The sequence below is a fragment of the Malaclemys terrapin genome, chromosome 8 (genome assembly GCF_027887155.1).
Source record: "Malaclemys terrapin pileata isolate rMalTer1 chromosome 8, rMalTer1.hap1, whole genome shotgun sequence".
In the NCBI taxonomy this organism is placed as follows: Eukaryota; Metazoa; Chordata; order Testudines; family Emydidae; genus Malaclemys; species Malaclemys terrapin.
Genome location: NC_071512.1, coordinates 76,699,288 through 76,719,577, shown reverse-complemented (window position 1 = coordinate 76,719,577; position 20,290 = coordinate 76,699,288). Strand labels below are relative to the sequence as shown.

At 38.1% G+C, this 20,290-nt stretch overlaps 1 protein-coding gene across 1 annotated transcript; it reads left to right on the top strand.

The window, feature by feature from the left end:
* Positions 1-402: 402 nt before the first annotated feature.
* Positions 403-17,945, top strand: DR1 (down-regulator of transcription 1). Its single transcript, XM_054038102.1, has 3 exons — positions 403-1,185; positions 9,234-9,397; positions 15,760-17,945. The coding sequence occupies exons 1-3, from the start codon at positions 966-968 to the stop codon at positions 15,904-15,906; spliced, it is 531 nt and encodes a 176-aa protein (XP_053894077.1). The 5' UTR covers positions 403-965; the 3' UTR covers positions 15,907-17,945.
* The last annotated feature ends 2,345 nt before the right edge of the window (positions 17,946-20,290 follow it).

Genomic DNA, 20,290 nt, shown 5'->3' with positions numbered 1-20,290 from the left:
AAACTACCCCCGCCTGGTCCACAGGGGCCTTCACCATGTCTTGTCCACCACATTAAAACCCACCTTTTCTGCTAGAGAAGAAAGGCCCCAGAGGTAACACAGGGCGCATCGCGCCGGCTGCACGTGTGCGCCCTCCTCCCCCCGCTTGCCCTGGGCAGGCACCGCTGCCTGGGCTGCGTACACAGCAGCGCCACGAGGCTAGTGAGCACGCGGATCCAGCCTTGCCCCTTTGCTCCGGCGCCGTCCGCCCAGTGCTGCCCCACTTCAGATTCCGACGCCCGGCTGGGCGCGGGGAGCGCGGGGTGTGCGTGCCCCAGGGTGGGCGCGGGGCTTGTGCCAGAGCGCTTTCCGGGGAATGGGGTCCCGGAAGCGGAAGTGTCAGAGGACGGCTTCCGGCGGAAGTGGCGCTGGTCGCTGGTTGTGCTCCTCGCTGGCTCGTTTCCCCCTCCCGGCCGCTCTCGGTTCTGAGGGAACGGCCGCCGCTGGGTGAGTGCAGAGCCGAGCCGAGCTGAGCTGTGCGCGGGCTTTTCGGACGGCTTCCTGCGGCTCCCGTTCACAAGGCGGCGGCCAGTATGGCACGACTACCCGGCGGCGGCGCGTGAAGGATGTGGCGGAGGCTGTAGCCGAGGGAGCCCTGAACTCCGGGCAGCGCCTCCCACGGCTGCTCCCAAGCTCCTGGCACCGGCTCTGGGGAGCTGGCAGCGGGCCCCGCGCCGGCCCCCGCTAGCGCTCTCCCGCCTTCGGGCGTGATCTGATCCCTCCCTTTCTCCCCCAGCGCGCGGTCCCCTCAGCACCCGCCCCGCACCCAGCGTCCTCCAGCACCTGCTCTCATCCCCTGCTTGGTACCTGCCCCGGCAACACCGCCCCGGGTCTCCCTGAGCAGCGGGTCTCTGGTGCCCCGTGGGTCTTGCTCTGGATCTGAAGATCTGAGTTCAAAGAGTCTCGGAGAGTGAGTGTGAAATATAATGGCTTCGTCGTCTGGAAACGACGACGACCTCACCATCCCTAGAGCTGCTATTAACAAGATGATCAAAGAAACTCTCCCCAATGTCCGGGTGGCTAATGATGCCCGGGAGCTGGTGGTGAACTGCTGCACTGAATTCATCCACCTCATCTCCTCGGAGGCCAATGAGATCTGTAACAAGTCTGAGAAGAAAACCATCTCCCCAGAGCATGTCATACAAGGTGAGTGCCTCGGGGGCAGTCGTCTGGTAGATGACAGACCATTTCGTTTAATGCAGTGTTGTTGTAGCCATGTCGGTCTCGGGATAATAGAGAGAGAGGGTGGGTGAGGTAATATTTTTTTAGTTGGCTAACTGCTGTTGGTGAGAGAGGCAAGCTTTCCAACAACACAGAGCTCTTCTTTAGGTCTATGACCCTACAATTTATTTCTCTAAAAGTACTGGCAGAAAAAGTCAATATTTTTAAGAACATGAGTAAGATTATTTGTTGCCTTGCACTGCAAGAGGGAGGCTACTTTTGTGGTGAAGGGGGCAGGAGTTTTCAGTTCCTGCCCTTGTTCTCTTCCTGTGTGACTTTGGGTGAGTCACTTATATTTCTGTGCTTCAGTTTCCATACCTGTGAAATGAGGACTATCTCTCAGGGTGGTTGTGCAGATTACTTCCCTGTTTCTTACAGAAATAGAATAAAATACTAAGCACTTGCAAATGAGAGGCTGATACGCTATATAAGATGGGGATGGAAGGTGGGCTTTACGAGAGAGTTCCAGGCTCTTGCCCCTGATGATAAACCAATCCCCTAGCTGATGTAAGAAGAAAGGTACTGGGATTCCTACCAAACTGTTCCTGGACTTGCTTTGTGGCTTCATCTTTTGTATCAGTTCTGGTGTAATAGGTGTATAAATTTAAAAATATGCCATTGCACCCTTTTCTGGCTGTTGGCTCCCACCTTCTGTGGCTGCTTGATGGAAAAGTTTTCTGGTTCTTTTTTTGTTCTCTCTCGAATCTCGGAGCCTCCTGATTTTGGTGAGTATCTGCTATTCTAGGTCTCTCCAGCCTTCTTTTTTGTGAGTTCCTTCACTGTGAATAGAACCAGTGCCTGACACTGCTGCTCATAGTTTTCTCAAGCAGTAACAGAATGAAACTAATGACTTGGGTTACTTCCACAGCTGCTTCTGAAAGCCACATGGGCTGCTCCTATCAAGAATCATGTTCATTTTTCTCAGATACTTGAGAAAGCTGCCACAATTCTTGACAGTTTCATTGCTGCCCACAAAGTTGTGAATTAAGGTAGTAGTGAAAGTGATCAGAGTTTTAGTTTTACTCAGCTGCTTAGCAAGTCAGTGAATAGCAGCATAAGCAGTAGAACTTGAGGCTCAGGAAAACTATCCAGCATTAGTCTGTATCAATTCACATGGAAAGTTGTTTTTGAAACTATAAGTACTAAATGCTCAATTAATTAGATTCTGCAGACTCTGATGAGGTATGCTAACTCCATTCACCAGAAAAAGTTTCCTATTTGCTATATATAAGTGGATTTTTCAAGGTCTGGTTATGATGACTTATAATAAAGAGCAGTATAAGAAAATATGAACCATATGTAAACTTTTGTTATAGTTAACATTTTAAGAAAATGGTGCCTTGCAGTAAAATTGATTCTTAAAAATCCTCTCAAACTCAGACTTTAAAAAGTGAAATGATTACCACAGACAAACTGTATCTGTCATGTGTTGTCTACTAACAAATATTTTGTCAAGTTATAATTGCTAGTATGTTCAAAGTTCTAATTTTTGATATAAAGCTCTTCTTGAATTCCAGGTTGTCAGTGTTAATCAAATTTTGTTAAATGAATGTTGATGTTTATCCATTTATATGATCAAATGTGGTAAGGAGGATGTTACTGTCATAAAATGTTATATTCTGCATCTACCTTCATTGCTATCTTTATTATCCTTCAGAAATACATAGGTTAGGAAGGAATTAGTACCATATCAGGTGATTCCTTGAAGCATGAGGGTTAATATCACTATTTTAAAGAAAATTATTTAAGATTTATGTGGTGCATATAATTTTAAATATTTCTATCCCATTCTGTATTCTAAAACTTATTTTGCTTTTTTTGACTACTATCTTTAAGTTGTCTACAATGACTTTGTCAAACGCTTCCTGAAAGTTCAAATACATTTCAGTAAGTTCTCCTTTGCCCACTATTTTATCAATATACTAAAGGAAATATTTCTTTGATATGCTCAATTTTTTAGTAAGTAAGCTGCAGTTTGCTCTTTCTGTCATATTCATCTAGATTTTTATAATTGTCACTTAAATCAATTTACTTGGAACTTAAATGAGCCTTACTGGTTGGGTATTCTATTCCCAGGATCGCCCCAACTTGTTTAAAATTTGCTACTCTCCAGATCACCAGTATAGTAGATAATCTCAATGAGAGATTACATCTTTTTATTGGCAGCTCAGCCCATTCATTCTTACATTCTTTCAGAGATCATGGTCCATACTATATGGCTCTTGTTTCTGCACTACCTTTTTTTGACACATCAGTATGTCAGTTGAATACCTGAAAAGAGTAGGTCTAGGGTAGGTATCACCAACATCCTTTGTGGGAAAAATTGGAAAAAATAAATAATTTAGCTTCTCTGCTTTTTTTAAATTTGAATTGCTATATGGTATTTTAGAAGATCACCATTTCTTCTGTAACCTTTCTGGTTCATATATATTTAAAGAATTCCTTGTAGCTTTTTTTTATGACTTTGACCATTTGCTCTTCAAAATCCCTTATACTCTACTAATTTTCCCTGCCATAGTTCATGCTTTCTTTCTCTTGGCTTTACTGGGGTTAGATTTGCATTTTCTGAAAGATACCAGTTTGGTTCAAGTAACATCTTGTGCATTGCCATCTTGTAATTGAACTATTTTTTTGTTTAGGTCCTTTCTGTTCAGATGCCCATGACTTTGTTATGGTATTTTTAAGTGGCCTCCATTGAGTCTAAGGATTCTAATGTATTTCCTTTCGATTTTAATGTCTTTATTAATTAGTTTCCTCCTCTTTTTGAAGTCTCCTTTCTGAAGTTTAATGGAACACTACTAGCTTTTGGTATGATTCCTTGCCCAAAGCAATTTTAATCTGTTTCTTTCAATTAATGGAAGTTCTGATTTAGTTTTTAAAGCAAGATCCTGCAACTGCAGCGGTTCTCAAACTGTGGGTCGGGACCCCAAATTGGGTCTTGACCCCATTTTAATGGGGTCACCAGGGCTGGCTGAGACTTGCTGACGCCTGGGACTGAAGCCTGAGCCCCACCACGCAGGGCTTCAGCCCTGGGCAGTGGGGCTCAGGTGACAGCCCTCTGCTTGGAGCTGAAGCGCTTGGGCTTTGCCCCCCGGCCCGGGGCGGTTGGGCTCAGGCTTTAGTCCCCCAGCCCCTGGAGTCATGTAGTAATTTTTGTTGTGAGAAGGGCGTCATGATGCAATGAAGTTTGAGAACCCCTGTGCAACTGGATCTATGTGGGCTGATCCCTGTTGTTGCTCAGAGCCCCACTGAAGTCAATGGCAGATATGCTATTTGCTTTACATGCTATTGTACTCAATATTGACAGTATAATCTCTCTTAATTTCAGTATGCTTTGGTAAAATATAGTTGTTTTGTTGAATAACAGGATACATTTAAAAGTATTCAAGTCTCTACCTAGCCTAGAAAAAACACTTATTTGGAAGATTTCATTGTTGTATTTCTTATTCTAAATAATGCATTGCATAAGTAGTATGTAAAATGCAAGCCCACACATGATGATGTATTCTTTATTATATTTCTTTAGATTTAATAAAATACTTAAGACTGAAACATTCTGTACATTGATTAAAATACAAAATATTTAATATTTTTAAAATAAAATACAAACTTTCAAACAGGCACTATGCAAAGGTACCTTGTATTATCACGTATCCTACCCATTACATAATACAACTGTAAAATAAAAACCACCATAAAGAATACGGCTCCACAACTAAATTGCCTCCGATCCAAACTGGTCAAAATTGACGCTGAGACTCTCAAACTCACTCTTCTGAAAGAGTTCTTTCAACGTGCAGACACAGAAAAGACTAAGAGTGAACCTTTTACATAGACTATCTCTAATCAACAGCAAGATTCCAGGGTTGATTCTGAGACATCTCTTACCCCTCTAGTTGGCAGAGCAATTCAATTGTATCTGTGGAGCAGAGGCCAAACTTAAAGGCCACAGGGGACGAGAGTTAGTTATCAGTTTTCTGAACAGGTAGAGTATCAGTAATGAGCTCTTTACGAGGCTTTTTTGTATAATTCAATAAAATGAATCACCTGACAAATCTCTGAAGGGGATGTGATCTAAATTGTCTATCAATCATCACTGCAAATTGACTGCTATTTTCTGTATATGACTGGAGGGCAAATCTGGACACACCAGTAATCTTAGTCACTGAAACAACAAGCTTTGGTCACTTAAATGTTGCTGAGATGTCCAACATGACCAAAAATGGCCATCAGACACCACTCTAAAACCAGTAGATAATTCTTAAGTCAGACTGCAGTCTACATAGGCTACCACCGGTGTTCAAGTGCACTTGAAACATCAAAACCACAGCCTTCTGAATCATATTCCCTTAAAAGAAAGCAAAGTTTGAGAATGGGCTCTAATTCACAAACACTCTAGCCTACAGACATGGCTTTTTGAAGATATTGACCTTTACACTTTTTTAAGAATAGCAGGCATTCTCCCTATGTGTAAAGCAACAGAGAGTCCTGTGGCATCTTTAAGACTAACAGATGTATTGGAGCATAAGCTTTCGTGGGTTACTACCCACTTCGTCAGACGCATGCATATTGCATGCGTCTGACGAAGTGGGTATTCACCCACGAAAGCTTATGCTCCAATACATCTGTTAGTCTTAAAGATGCCACAGGACTCTCTGTTGCTTTTTACTGATCCAGACTAACACAGCTACCCCTCTGATACTTGTCCCTATGGTGAGGTTCATGGTGACTGACTGTAATTGTATTAGTGAGTTATGACAAAACTGGGCCTAAAGCTTCCTCCAGGTCTCGGTATATTAATCAGATCTGGCACATACCACTAAGAGAAGCATGAAGTCATACATTGCATATTCAGACCAAAACTGGCATCACAAAATCAAAAACTCATGCATGTTACCTGTTCTGTCTTGGTTGCATAGTTTTTCATAATGGGAGCCAAGGTTTCTTTGGCAAATTCAAAACTTAGGTAATGGGCTTCAGAACCTGAGCTCCAGCCTGAGCTGCAACTTCAAAGTGCTGTATATGCAGCTGTTTTTAGAGCATTAGTGTGAGCCCCACTTACCCAGTTCTGTCAACCTGGGCTCAGAGGCTGTCTCCAAAATGCTGTGTAGATGTATCCTGACTGTCTCTCACTGTTTGCACAGTGCCTAGCACAATGGGACTTCAGTCTCCGTTGAGACTGTAGGTGCTAGTGCAATACAAATATTAAGAATAAGTAATAAACTAAAATTAGTGCATTCAAATTTTAAAATCTAGTGATTTATGGAAACTTTATTATTTGCTAGAAATAGAATGTCAAACCTGTTTGCTTGGCTTTGAAACTAAGACATCTGGTAGATATTAAACCTGTAGCATTTAAAGTAAACCAAATAGGTCAGAGCGTTGATATCTACATGTGCAAATAGTAATAACAAAGCTGTTGAAGGCTGTGCCATTAACTTCATCAGAAAATATTTGTCAGTGATAAAGTAATACTGGTATGTCAGTTGGCCTTTTCTACAATAGGCTTTAAAACCAATTTTGAAAACAGAATATAAACTTTATTAAAAAATTAAATTTAGATAAAAGATGCAGTCAACTAAATTTGCCAGTTTAAAAGTGAAACTGACAATAAACAAAAGGAAGACTGACTTTATGGATTTTCATTGTCTAAGATTTGCAAAATGTACAAAATAACTAGAGCATGTACAAAATAACTAGAGCATGTCACAAGTAAATTCTGTTTTTACAATTTTCATTTTTAATAATCAAAGATTTTACTAATAACATAATAAGAAACAAGTACATTTCTTTAACTGTTGCTTAAAATTAGTTTTCAAACACTTTTTGTCTGGTAAAGAAAGGACCATACCTTTTCCTCTTATTTTTTTAAAAATAAAATTCAAGTCGGGGGCTATTTATCCAGGTACTTATGTGGCCACCATTACAGTAGTTTTGTAATGCTTCCAAAGTATATTAAAAACAGATAATCTATCTTCCTAGTTTAATTAATCGGAGACCTTTTGTGTGTGTGAAGCACTAAGCTTTCTCCCAGTAAATTGAAGAAATTAGTTTTACACTGACTTTTGAAAGTGGAAAGGTCCATAGTCATTCTTCTCATCAAATATAAGATCTTTCCCAACAGCTGGTCTATCTCTCTCACTTCCAAGCCCACTGTTCATTTGTCATCTGTTTCTTTGTTCACTGGAATGTTGCTGTTGTAGATGCTCATGGGGCTGAGAGGCAATCTCTCAGGTGTCTTGGTACTCAAAACCCTCAATGGGATTAGTCTAAAACAGACTAGGATCCAGAATAGAGTCTGAGAGCAGAATGCTAGGGTGGAGGTGATAACGGGGAGGGTCTCTGTTAAGCAGATGTGTTTTATACCACAGGGAGCTTTTTCTGGGTTTGACTTCATTCCTAGATATGTGGTGCAATAATCAAGCATAGAGGTCCCTAATGAATCAATCACTGTGACAGGTCTCTGTCTGCTAAAATGGGGTTTAATTTTCTGGCTAGTAATAGATGGTTGTTACTGCTGCTGTTTGGGCATCTAATAGCATTGAAGAGTCCTTTAGGAGCCCATGGCTGCAGACCAATTTAGCAATCTAAAGACAGATGCTCTCTGTAGTAGTACAGAGGCAAGTTCTTCAAAATATTTCTGTAGCTTTCATCCTATTTTCAGTGGCTAGCTGAATAATGTTTGAAACCAGTGTATCCAGAACCCCTTTTTCCAGTAGTTCAAACTACTTTAAAGCATGGTTCAAAGCTCAATGTGGACAAGAGTTGGATCCTATCTACAGTAAAACAACTTTTAGGAACCTGGTTACAACAGTTGTTCCCTGATGCTGTCTATCCAACCTGTTGTATATTTTGTGGAGACTATTAAAACCATGATTAGGTCCCAGCTATGCTACAAGATGGAATAGTGTCTTAGCATTTTAGGGAGGGTTGGAGGACAGTTACTGAATTGCAACTAGGTATGCAACACACTATTATTTACATTGGGGGTGGGGTCTTAAATTAGCAATCCTTTCTTTCCTGAAATGGCCAAGTTGTTGCATATCGGTGCTAACTTCAGCCTATTAAGAAAATGTACTTTTCTGGTTGGTCCATTATGCTTAAATGGGAGAAGGATGGGACTTTGGGCAGATGTGGTGTGTATGGTACATGTTACCATATATCTGTTCTTAAGCAAAATGGGAAATATGGCACCGGTTCCATTCATTTGTCTGGTTTATATGAAATTATTTTAAATTTATAACTAAGAAATTAAACTCTCCTTGTCTTGCTGTTTTTCTCTGACTAGTTCCCTCACCAAATATAGCTAAGAAATTTAAAAGTACCAGCAAAACCAGAGAAGAGCACACTTGATAGTCTCAAGTTTTGAAGATTTAAGACAGTGCACTTTTGCTGCAGGAAGGGAATAGGGGAATATGACTTAGGCCAGTGGTTTTCAAACTTTTGAAGCTGAGCCCCTTCCCCTTCTTTCCCCCCATCCTGAGTTATAATTTTTGTTTGTGCTGCCCCAACCCAGAGAAATATAGACACAAAACCTGCCCCTTAGGTTTTCAGGGTGTGGGAAGGCATGTGTGACAGTCTCTGGGGGCGGAGCCAGCACTGGGCACAGAGGCTGCCAGGAGCAGAAATCAGCACAGCATCAGTGGATGTTGACACTGACCCACAGGCTGGATGGCTTGTTGATGTGAGTCAGGGGGCTGGAGATAGTGCTCCCTCCTCAAGTCCCAGCCGCCTGGGGACACCGCTTGCCCCCCAAATGTTCCTCTGTGCCCCTCAGTTTGAAAATCTCTCGCTTAGGCCTTTATGCACAACAGAAGAGTAAAAAGATGCAAATAAAAAAAAAACGGTTGTGGGTCGCTTTAAATAAGGAATCTATAGGACAGAACAAGTTGGTATCTTATTACAGGAAATTGTTTTGATGTGACTACAAATTTTAGTTATGCTAATTGATCAACATGTTTTCTTTTTTGCAGCACTAGAAAGCTTGGGTTTTGGCTCCTATATCAGTGAGGTAAAAGAAGTCTTACAAGAGTGCAAAACAGTAGCACTAAAAAGAAGAAAGGCCAGTTCTCGTTTGGAAAATCTTGGCATTCCTGAAGAAGAACTTCTAAGGCAGCAACAGGAGTTATTTGCAAAAGTGAGTGAGGCAATATTTCTGACTAAGAAATCTAATGAGGTTGAATGAACTAGACACTCCCTGATTTAGTGCCACAGAAACATGCATAAGTCCAGAAGAATCCCCTGTTCTATGGATTCCATGGCCATGAAAGATTTTATTGAATCTGACCTTGCAAAGTTAATATATCTGGCAAGAAATGCAAATGGATAAATAAGATGCTGAATTTTCTTTGTTACTTCTGTGATCTGACATGCCAGAGACATTGTATAGAAATGTGTACGTTTTATTAGTCTGAGTTTTAAATGAATGTATTACTTTACCACTGGTGATATCAAAGCCATGCCACTCAATCATGTATTTCTATTTTACAGAAACTTTTACAAATGTTGGAGTTTTAAAAAATTATTTTCAACTACTTTTTGTATTCCTTTACTTGTATTACCAGATTTTCTTTAGTCCAATTGTATATATGAAGGGAAATGGCAACTAATATTTTAGAAAATGATCAATTTCTGTGAACTATAATCATAGAAATGTAGTGCTGGAAGAGACTTTGAGAGGTCATCTAATCCATCCTCCTGCGATGCGGCAGGGTCATGTGTACATAGGCCATCTCAGACACATGTCCTTAGAAACCACCAAAGACAGGGATTCCACAACCTCTCTTAGAAACGTATTCCAGAACTTAACTACCCTTATAATTAGAAAGTTTTTCTTAATATCTAACCTAAATATCCTTTGCTGCAGATTAGTCTGTTACTTCTTGTCCAACCTTTAGACCAATTTTTATAACAACAGTCTTCAAATATGTTAAGACTATTAGGTCTCCTCTGAGTTGTCTTTTCTCAAGACTAAACATGCCCAATTTTTTTTGACCTTTCCTCATAGGTCTTAAACCTGCTATCACTTTTGTTGCTCTACTCTGGACTCTCTCCAGTTTATCCATTTCTTTCCTAAAGCATTGCACCCAGAACTGGACAGAATACTCCAGCTGAGGCCTCCCTACTGCTAAGTAGAACAGGACAGTTACCTTCTGTCTTTTGTATATGACACTCTGTTAATATACCTTTTTTTTGCAACTGCATCATGTTGTTGACTCATGTTTAATTTGTGATCCATTATAACCCCCAGATCCTTTTCAACAGTGCTACCACCTAGCCAATTATTTCCCATTTTGTAATTGTGCGTTTGCTTTTTTCCTTCCTAGGTGTAGTACTTTCCACTTATCTTTATTGAATTTTATCTTGTTGATTTCAGACCAATTCTTCAATTTATCAAGATTGTTTTGTATTCTAATCCTGTCCTCCGAAGTGCTAGCAACCCCTACCAGTTTAGTGTGCTCTGCACATTTTATAAGCATACTCTCCAGTCCGTTATCCAAGTCATTGGTGAAAATGTTGAATAGTACAAGACCTGAGACAAACCCCTGTGAGTCCCCCCAATCTGATAGCAAATCGTTGACAATTACTCTTTGAGTAGGGTCTTTCAACCAGTTGTTCACACACCTTATAATAATTGCATTTAGACCACATTTTGCTAGTTTGCTTATAAGAATGTCAGGTGGACTGTGTCAAAAGCCTTACTAAAATCAAGATATGTCACATCTACGGCTTCCACCCATTCATTAGGCCAGTAATCCCATAAAAGAAGGAAATTAGGTTGATTTGTCATGATTTGTTCATGACAAATTCATGTTCAGTTTTACTTATAATTTTATCCTTTACATGCTTGCAAATTATAGTTTAATAATTTATTCCAGTATCTCCCAGGTCTCAAAGTTAGGCTGACTGGTCTATAATTCTCCATGTCCTTTTAGTTCCTATCTTTAAAATTAGGAACAATGTTGTTTCTTCTCCAGTCCTCTGGGACCTCACCATCTTCCATGAGTTCTCACAAATAATTGCTAATGGTTGAGATTTTCAGTTAGTTTTTAGATACCCTCAGGTGAGTTTCATTGGCCGCTGCCGACTTAAAAATATTTAACTTATCTAACTATTTTAACCTGTTCTTTCCTTGTTCTAGCTTGTTCCTTCCCCATTCTTGTTAATATTAATTTTCTAGTCACAACTTAATATTTTAGCCAAGACTGAAGCAAAATAGGGAACACTCCAGCCTCCTTGATGTCATCCATTATTAGCTCTCCTTCCCCACTAAGGGAGAACCTACATCTTCCTTCGTCTCTTTCTCCCTATGTATTTGTAGTACCTCTTTTTATTGCCTTTTATGTCCCTTGCTAGGTGTAACTCATTTTGTGTCTTAATCATTTCAGTTTAAATGTCTTTCTTGGTTTTGGCTCCATCATTTCATGGGGGAAAAGGGTAATTTCCATCTCTCTGGTAGTTTGTTTGTCACAACAATGCTAAATCTCTAACGTGTCTCCCCAGCTGTTTTCCCTTTACCCTTGAGTGACACTGTATAATCATGTTGATTTACTATGAACTCTAAGATGACGATAATTCAAATATATTTCTCCATGCCTGACCTAATGTGAGACAAGGTCCTGCAACTCAGCCTTTCTTCCCAGCACTTCCTCTGAGATGGTTTGCAGATAATTCAAGTGTAAGTGGCTAAGACTAAATTTGATTATTTATCTTCCTAAACAGTCTTCTCTTCTCCCATTCTGTTACTATTGATACCACCGCTATTCTGCCAGACTCATAATGTGGCAATCATCTACAACACCTCCCTCTTACACCACTTATATCCTGGCCATATGCAAATCATATTGCTTTTCTTGTCCTCTGCATCCTTTCCTTTCTTTCTGTTCCCATGGTGAAAATGCTTATTCAGGTCCTTGTGATCTCACATCTTAGTTGCAACCTTCTCCTCACTGGCCTTACTGAAACTTACGTAATGCTAAAACCCAGATAAACTTTATTTTTGTATGTTGTAAAGTGCCAAGTACATTATAGCTAAATAGATAATGATGATGAGACAATTGAAGTTTTCACCAGCTTTGGAAATTTATCACACGGCTAACACATGTAATGGTATAGTCCTGTGATAAGTTAACAGATACTTTTTCCCCCCTTTCATGCTAAGAGTAAAAAAGTCAATGTGGCTGCTGTAGAAGCAGTGTTTGGTTTTATAACAAACTGGTTAGTTTAAGTTTTTATTTTCTTTTAAGCTTAATGCAATGAAGTTTAATGTGGATAACTTAAATAAAACTGCACTCTACACAGGTCAAAAGAAGTAGAGGATGGGTGGGATAGGGATATTCTTACACTCCTGAGAGAGTAATATAAACAATGAGGAATTAAAATAATTAACTGACATTTCATTTAAAGAGGTATTATCAATTTAGACCTGATTTTTGACCTACTTTAAAATTGTTTAATCTAGTAGACACTGTCCTCTGAAGGTATGTATTTAATTTTTTAATTATTAGAGATTAATAAAAAATGCATTATAAAATTGTTAGTGCATTCAAGTTGCACTAGTCTGTGTATTGGATCAATAAATGAAACTTAAAATGGTCCTCATTTGATATTGTACAAAAAAATCTCTGATCTGATTCCAAAACAGTGCATTTTATTTTATTCAACAATATATCAAAGTAGTTTGTGTATGTATTGTTGGAACAAGTGCTGTATTTGCACTCCAGTCCTGCAAATACTTATGCATGTGATTAGTCCTATTGATAATCCAGAATTTACCAGTGATTATATGCAGAAGGAATACTGGCTGCTTAAATAACAATCACAATTCTTAAAATATTCATCTACACACCTGAGAAATTATGTATGTGTATAAGTGTTGGTAAGATCAGGGCCCTAGTTTTCCTTTATTTGTAAAAGTAACTTCCTTAATGAATGAATAAATCCAAATCAAGAGGCATCCTCATTCATTGTGAACGTTAGGTTGAAGTTTGTAGGGAAAAAATTATGTTGTAATATTAGAGAAGTGACTTGATTTGTGCAATTAAAAGACTGGCATACTGCATTATGGCACGAGGAGGCAGATTTAAAATTAAGGACACCTTAACTCTGGCAATTCCTGACTGAGTTCTTAGCTGTGCAACCTTATGAAGTTTCCTAGTATTTTCAAAAGAAAAAGAATGTAAAGAAGTGGTTGTATAATTTGGTGGCACCTAATAGTTCCAGAATTATCTGTCCAGCAAAAGGTGCACAGTCCTGTGGAGCAGTGTTTCTGGTCCCTGAGATCTCCCTGACACAGTTTTGGAAGGCAGCAAGCTGGTCCCTGGTATCAGAAAGGTTGAGAGAAACTGCTGTAGAGCCACTGACTCTTATGGAGCCCTGCCACATTGAATGTGTATCTTAGACTTGTCCACTACTAATGTGTTCAGGTGTTGCTTTCATTTGTTTAGAACTTTGGTGAAAATGGCTAAAAGTGCACCAGAGTATCGACTGTGAATACATTGATTCTCTTTAAACCCTAGCGACTGCATATGAATAATTTTAACTGAAACATTTAAAGCCTCTTTTCAGTGAGGGTTATTTCCTTTGCAGATGTCAACTTTTTTTAAATCTAGCACATTTGTGCTAGAGCTTTTCAAAGAATTGTCACAACTCTTGGAATAGGGCCAGTATCTTTTTGTACTCTTATTGACTGACTGAATTGTCCTTGCTGAAATGTTCCAAAATATTATCCTTAGGTAGACAGTAGGTTCAGAAAATTTCTGCCTGATAGGCCAGTTATGGAAAATTCAAAATGAAAAGGGGATTTGAATGGAAATGTGAACTTAACTTTAAAAGCCTCCTATATGGAGGGGGGAAATGGGCTTTTGCTTTATTTTGCTTTATCTATAAAGAAGACCTGATTTTTGTTTTAAAAGATTTTTTTTCTGCTGGTTGTGTGGCTTTTTTTGTTTTGTTTTGTTTTGTTGTTTTTTTTTATACAGTGCAAATTCAGGTTTTAAGTGGACTTGGCAAGCTGTTCAAGTAATCACCTGTATGACAACTGTTAAATCGTCTCAAATATTCCTGCAAGCATACCCTGATTTAGGCAGTGGCCTACTTTTTTGATTGCACCATTGTACCATTCTTTCATTTTTTAGAATTTCATTTATTTGTGTTCCGCATTTTTCTGAATTAAAATATCTCAGTTAAGAACTTTTGTTGTTGTTGTAATTAGGCATAAGTGTCTATCTAAGGTTAAGCTGATTGGAGACCATAAAGGCTTACTATTTTTTCTTACTGTTATTACTGTTCTAATAAATTAGTGCTTTAAAATATTTGGCCAATGTTTGACTGGTCAGTTGACCAATTATTTTTGGAGGCGACTATAGTGACTAAAGTACTAGAAAAAATATGACATCACAAGCAAGTGAAAGCTGACAGTTGAGAGGAGAAGGGACTTCTAATAAAACTCTGTTTGCACTTTTTATACTCTCAACTTCAGTACCTAACAATCATTTAACAAAGACTTCCTATCAAATGTCAAACATCCCCTCTCCTTGAATTGAGGAAAATTAACTCACAATAAACTTCTGAGAATCTTGAAAATTCATCTAGCAAAACTAGACTTAACATTCCTGATATTTATGTAACAAAACCAAGCAATCTTTTGGAGATGGGGAAATCTTTGATACTCTTATTTCAGAAAGAAGCAAAAATGGTGTTGGGAGGTGGAGGATGATAGGGCTGAATTTAGGTTCAGCTGCAAAGGTTAGGCCCTTATTAAATAAGAATATTGTTACATTACTTCACTAGTTCTGACACTTCCAAACTATAACATATTGTGCATGTTTCACTTTCCTCACCCTCCATTTTTCCTTTTAATTTAATTTCATGCTTTGTTTAGGACACACGTAACAAACATATATTCAGAGTGAATTCGTTTCTAAACATGTGAAGTATTAGCACCATCCTAATCCGTGTGCACTGCATTTAAGGTCTAAAATGTCTTAGTTAGAACTACCATTTTAATAATGTCTTGCCTAAAGTAAGGCCTGGACTTCCTGGTCAGTATTTCCTAGGCAGTGTGGGTAAGTGGTGGAAAGACTTGTTAATGCTAATTCTAGCCACTCTGCAACATTCCTGGTTAATTTTTCATTTGAAAGTGGTGCCTCTCTGATCCTGTGCAACCCCCAAAATTGAGGGTTTTTTTCAAGTACATTTTTATTACCCCAACCTCTTTGGTTTTCTGAGTATAAATGCTCCAAATGACGATTGTACAGCATACCATAAAAATAGGTTATGCCAACATGAAGAAAAAATGTTAATTTCAATGCAAAGCATTGCAGTTTTTTGAATACCCTTTATGTACCGTGATTATTTTTAGGTATAAATCTTGTACTTTGCACCTGCAGTTTCTGCCAGACCATTAATGTAATCTTTGCCCGTGTGCTATACTAATTCCTTAAAAGGATATTGGAAGTCTTGGGTTTTGTTAACAATTTAATTTTTGTCTGTCTTCAGGCTAGACAGCAACAAGCAGAACTGGCCCAGCAGGAATGGCTACAGATGCAACAAGCAGCCCAACAAGCACAGCTTGCTGCTGCGTCAGCCAGTGCATCCAATCAGGCAGGATCCTCTCAGGATGAAGATGATGAAGATGATATCTGAAATTCACCAGCTGAGTTTCTCGTCCCACTGAGAAATATCTTTCCTGCACAATGAAAACAGTGAAATGAATGCTTACCTGTAATTTTGTATGCATCTTGGACTGGCCATGGTATTCTAGGGATGTCTGCTGTTGTGTGCTGTACATGTAAAAACTGTCTTTTTTTGAACTCTTAAAGATTTAAGGTTCAATATCATATCAACTTTGGATTTTTAATGGTGTATATGGAAATTTTAGATAGCAGTGCGTCATTGATCAATAAACAGTGTTAAAATAAACAACAAGTTTATAAAATAGTGAGATTTATACAGAAGCTCTAAATCCACATTTGCATTTCTCTTCCCTTTTAACTAAACTATAAAATCTTACATAGAGAATTTTTAATTGTTTTTCTTTTTTGGGGGGGTGGGAGTGGTTCAGTAGACACTTAATCTGCATAATGGAAACAAGCAAAGAGGTCAGCATAGTAAAGTCTGAATTCTTTGTCCTTTTAAAAATGAGGATATATATATATGGCAATAAATATTATATGTGCTCAAATACCACATTTGTTACAAATTTGAAAAGATACATTTTCACTAAGCTAGGAAAAGGTATGTTTAATAGGAGTTGTAGAAATTCTGTCTTTTTTTTTTTGTATAGGGGTGAAATAATAAACCCATGATTTTATTATGATATCTATGAAGAGTCCTGAACCAATGGATATTTCATTTCAAAGACTGACCAGTGTAGAGAACTAATAATTCTTATTATTTCACTCCAATTTAATGTTAACTGTTATTGATGGTATTACTTGCGTAGTCCGGACATGTTCATATTGTTCACATGTAAAGCTGGAACTTGGTGAACCAGAATTGTGTTAGTTCCATTGACTTAACTGGGAATTATTAAATGTTCAAGCCTACAAAGGCAAAAGTTGAAGCTAATGAACCTGGTTTCAGTAAAAGAGGGATTTTTATTTAACCCTGATTAGTTAGTTATTGTTGTCAGCATAATGTTAACATTTTCCAGACTAGGTTACCCATGGATTCCTCAGCTACCTTGTGAAACAATAACATTTTCTTCATTCAAACAGGTTAGTAGGTGCAAATGATTCTGTCCAAGTTTAGTTAGGAAAGTATGCCCCAAGAGTAATCAGCACGATAAGGATCAGGAAAGAGAAAGGAGTCTTTTTGTCAGGTTGACTTTGAAAATTCTGTTTATATAAATGGACGGGCAGCTGTTCTTTGTGTAGAAATACACCACAGTTGTGTCCATTATAGAATTTTAATGTTGAATGAAGAAATGTTGGCCTATGTTCTGGTACTCTTGTTTCCAGCAGAATGGAAAAGCCACTTGCATACTAGTGAAAACGATCAGATCAGATAGCTGTGTAAGAATGCACTCTCTTTTCTTTTAGTATGCTCTTGACAAGTTTCTCTAGTAAAAATTTTTGACTAAAAGCTGTGGGTGCAGCAATCTGTTTACATAGCGAAATAAACAGAAAACAGTGTACCCATTTTAAGTAGAGATCTGAACAAGTACAGTTGGCATATATTCAGATCTGCAAGGATCGCCCAGTGGCTTTTGATTTCAATTTTAGAGTCGTTAGGTTACATATTGAATAAACTTGCACATTTTCTAAATGCATCCGTGCAGTGATGGCTCAAAAAGTAAAGATTAGTTTGTTGAATGTTAAGTTGAAAAACTTTCATGAAATATGTTGGACAAGATTTGACTAAGTGGTTTTCTGTAAAGACTTAAGTACCAAAGGTAGTAAATCTAGTCTAGTGAAACAATGTTAATGTGCAGTGTTGGCTTTTCTAATTTGTACTGTAACACCTTACACTTTCTATTTTAAATGAGTCTTTTTCTTTTAAGTAAACAAAATTAGGTATTTCACACTTGTTTTTTCTGATGCAGAATTCAGGTTAACATTTTACTGCATCTGGTATGTATGGGATAGTATGTTTGGTTCCTTGTGACCTTTTCTTTGGACGTTCCTGTGCTTTTTTCATATGCTGTATTCTTCAAGCAATAAAATTCTGATGTGTTTTTTAAATGGTTTTATATTTAATGTTGAATAGTCACTTTTCTTCACTGCATTTGCAATGTTATAAGGAAGAAATTTAAGGTTATTTAAGCACTGCTGCCATTTTGACTGGTGAGCAATTTTTGTGACAAAGATAATGCTACCCAAAATCTGCTGTATGATATTCCTGCTCAGTTGAGCTAATTATATACTTGCAAACAGTATCTCTGTTTTGTCATGTTGACTCTCCTTCCAGGAAGTATATTTTCCCTATTTGCAATATTTGCATTTTTGTAAAGTGAACAGTTCACTTGTTTAAAAACTACATTTCCAGCTTTTCAATGCTAAAGGGACAGTCAAAACCTCTAGAGTCAGATACATATTACTTATTACATCTTTTAGAATTTTATGGTGAGAAGAAATTTCTATTGTGAATTTTTTAATTTGAACAAACTAGCCATTATTTTTGTAGGACTTACTGCATTTATGTCTTGCCTCCTTCTGCTGGGTGGCAAAGACAAAGCTATTTCTAGAGCTATGATACTACTGATGCTGGTACACAAATAATAAATAGGCATAAGACATTATAAATTTAAGTTTGGTGAGTAAATCAGATGTCATACTTAGTCTCTATTATAAATAGGTGTGTCAGGAAATCAGTGCAGTCCTAGTGGGAAAAGAAAAGGTACAAAGAATTTTGCAAATAAGTTACATTACAAAAATTAGTTGTTCTTTTTAAGCTTATCATCAAATATAAATCTTCAATGTTCCATAGGCAACTTTTCATTCTCTCATGTCAGAATTAGGCTCTCTAGTCAGTATCCAAAATACAGTTCAGGAAGAGTGAAACTTGAAATTAACTTCAGTACCAAATGTGAGGCCGTGACACTTTCTCAAGGTAATCTTATAAGAAACTAGTAGAAAGAGGGAGCAAAGTTATTTGCTACCTAGTCACTTGTCATATGTGTAGCAGATTCTTTTCAAGCTTGGCATAGCATTAAACTGACACAATATATCTCAGCAGAAGACATTCATTGCTGAGTAACGCTTTCAATTCAAGGCTGTTATGGAAGTTGAGTAAAGCTCTTGTTTTCTAGTATCAGGGGGTAGCCGTGTTAGTCTGTATCTACAAAAACAACAAAGAGTCTGGTGGCACCTTAAAGACTAACAGATTTATTTGGGCATAAGCTTTCGTGAGTAAAAACCTCACTTCTTCGGATGCTGTCACTCCAATGGAATGTGTATGCATGACGTTTTACATGGTGAATAAAGTAGTTCATTTTATCCCAGAAAAGCAGTATTAAAAGGAACAGTGAATTTTTAAAAAAACAAAAATCTTAAGCTGGAATCCCCCTTAAAAGTATATTTGAATGTCTCGTGTTCGTACAGAAGTGCTTGTTACAGGTTTTGTTGTTAATACGTTAAAAAAAAAAATCACATTTCTAGGAATGGCGAAAGCTCAAGAGGTAGATGGTGCATGTCAGATTTTGTAAAAGTGCCTTCATTAAAGAAGATTCTTCTATATGCATAATAGTATATGTTCGTTGATCTTCAAATCACTTTGAAACCGTGTCAAATTAAAAAAATGACTTACTGTAAATTCTTTGTTTATGTGCAGAACTCGATTACCTCTAAACGGAACCACTTGCACAACTTTAGTAATCTTACGTTGTAATGTAACATTGAATTTGAATGCAAAAACTAAAGTTCCATAATGTTGCCTTAAGATTCTGAAATGAAGTATAATACTGAATGTGTAATGACTACAGTATGCAAAGGCTGCCAAGACTGACTTGAGTGCTGTAGTTCAACTAGCTAAAAAGTAACAGTTTTAGTTTCAATATTGCTTTATTATCTCCTGTGAATCATTCTTTTTGCTTTTGACAATTTTTAACAAGTGTCCCTTTAAAGGGAGTGGGGAGTAAAGTTAAGATGAGGTTCCAAAATTCATCTGTTTGGGAAATCTATCTAGTTGTTAAAAATTTAGGATTTCAGTGCTGGGTAGAGACCTGTCAAGTAAATGGACCATCCACCCACACTGAACATAGCCATCATTGCTGAATGTTCCTGGCATAACTCAGTGGAGGAAAAAGGTATGGCAGTAAGTTTAAAAGTTGGTCTGTTAAGGTCCACTTGTAGTCAGAGAAATGGCAATGGCCACTTAATCAACAGATGCTGTGTGTGCGTTTTGTTTACTTTATTGATTACGCTTTTATGGTACTTTTGTCTTCCAGCACTGCAGAGCTAACACAGGTACCGAAGTGAGCTGAATTCTATTCTGGGTCAGAGATGAACAACAAAATTAGTTGCATCCTGTCTCATCTCTCGGTGCACAAAGTTCTAAAAGCAGGAGAACTGAGGCAGTTTCACTGGAC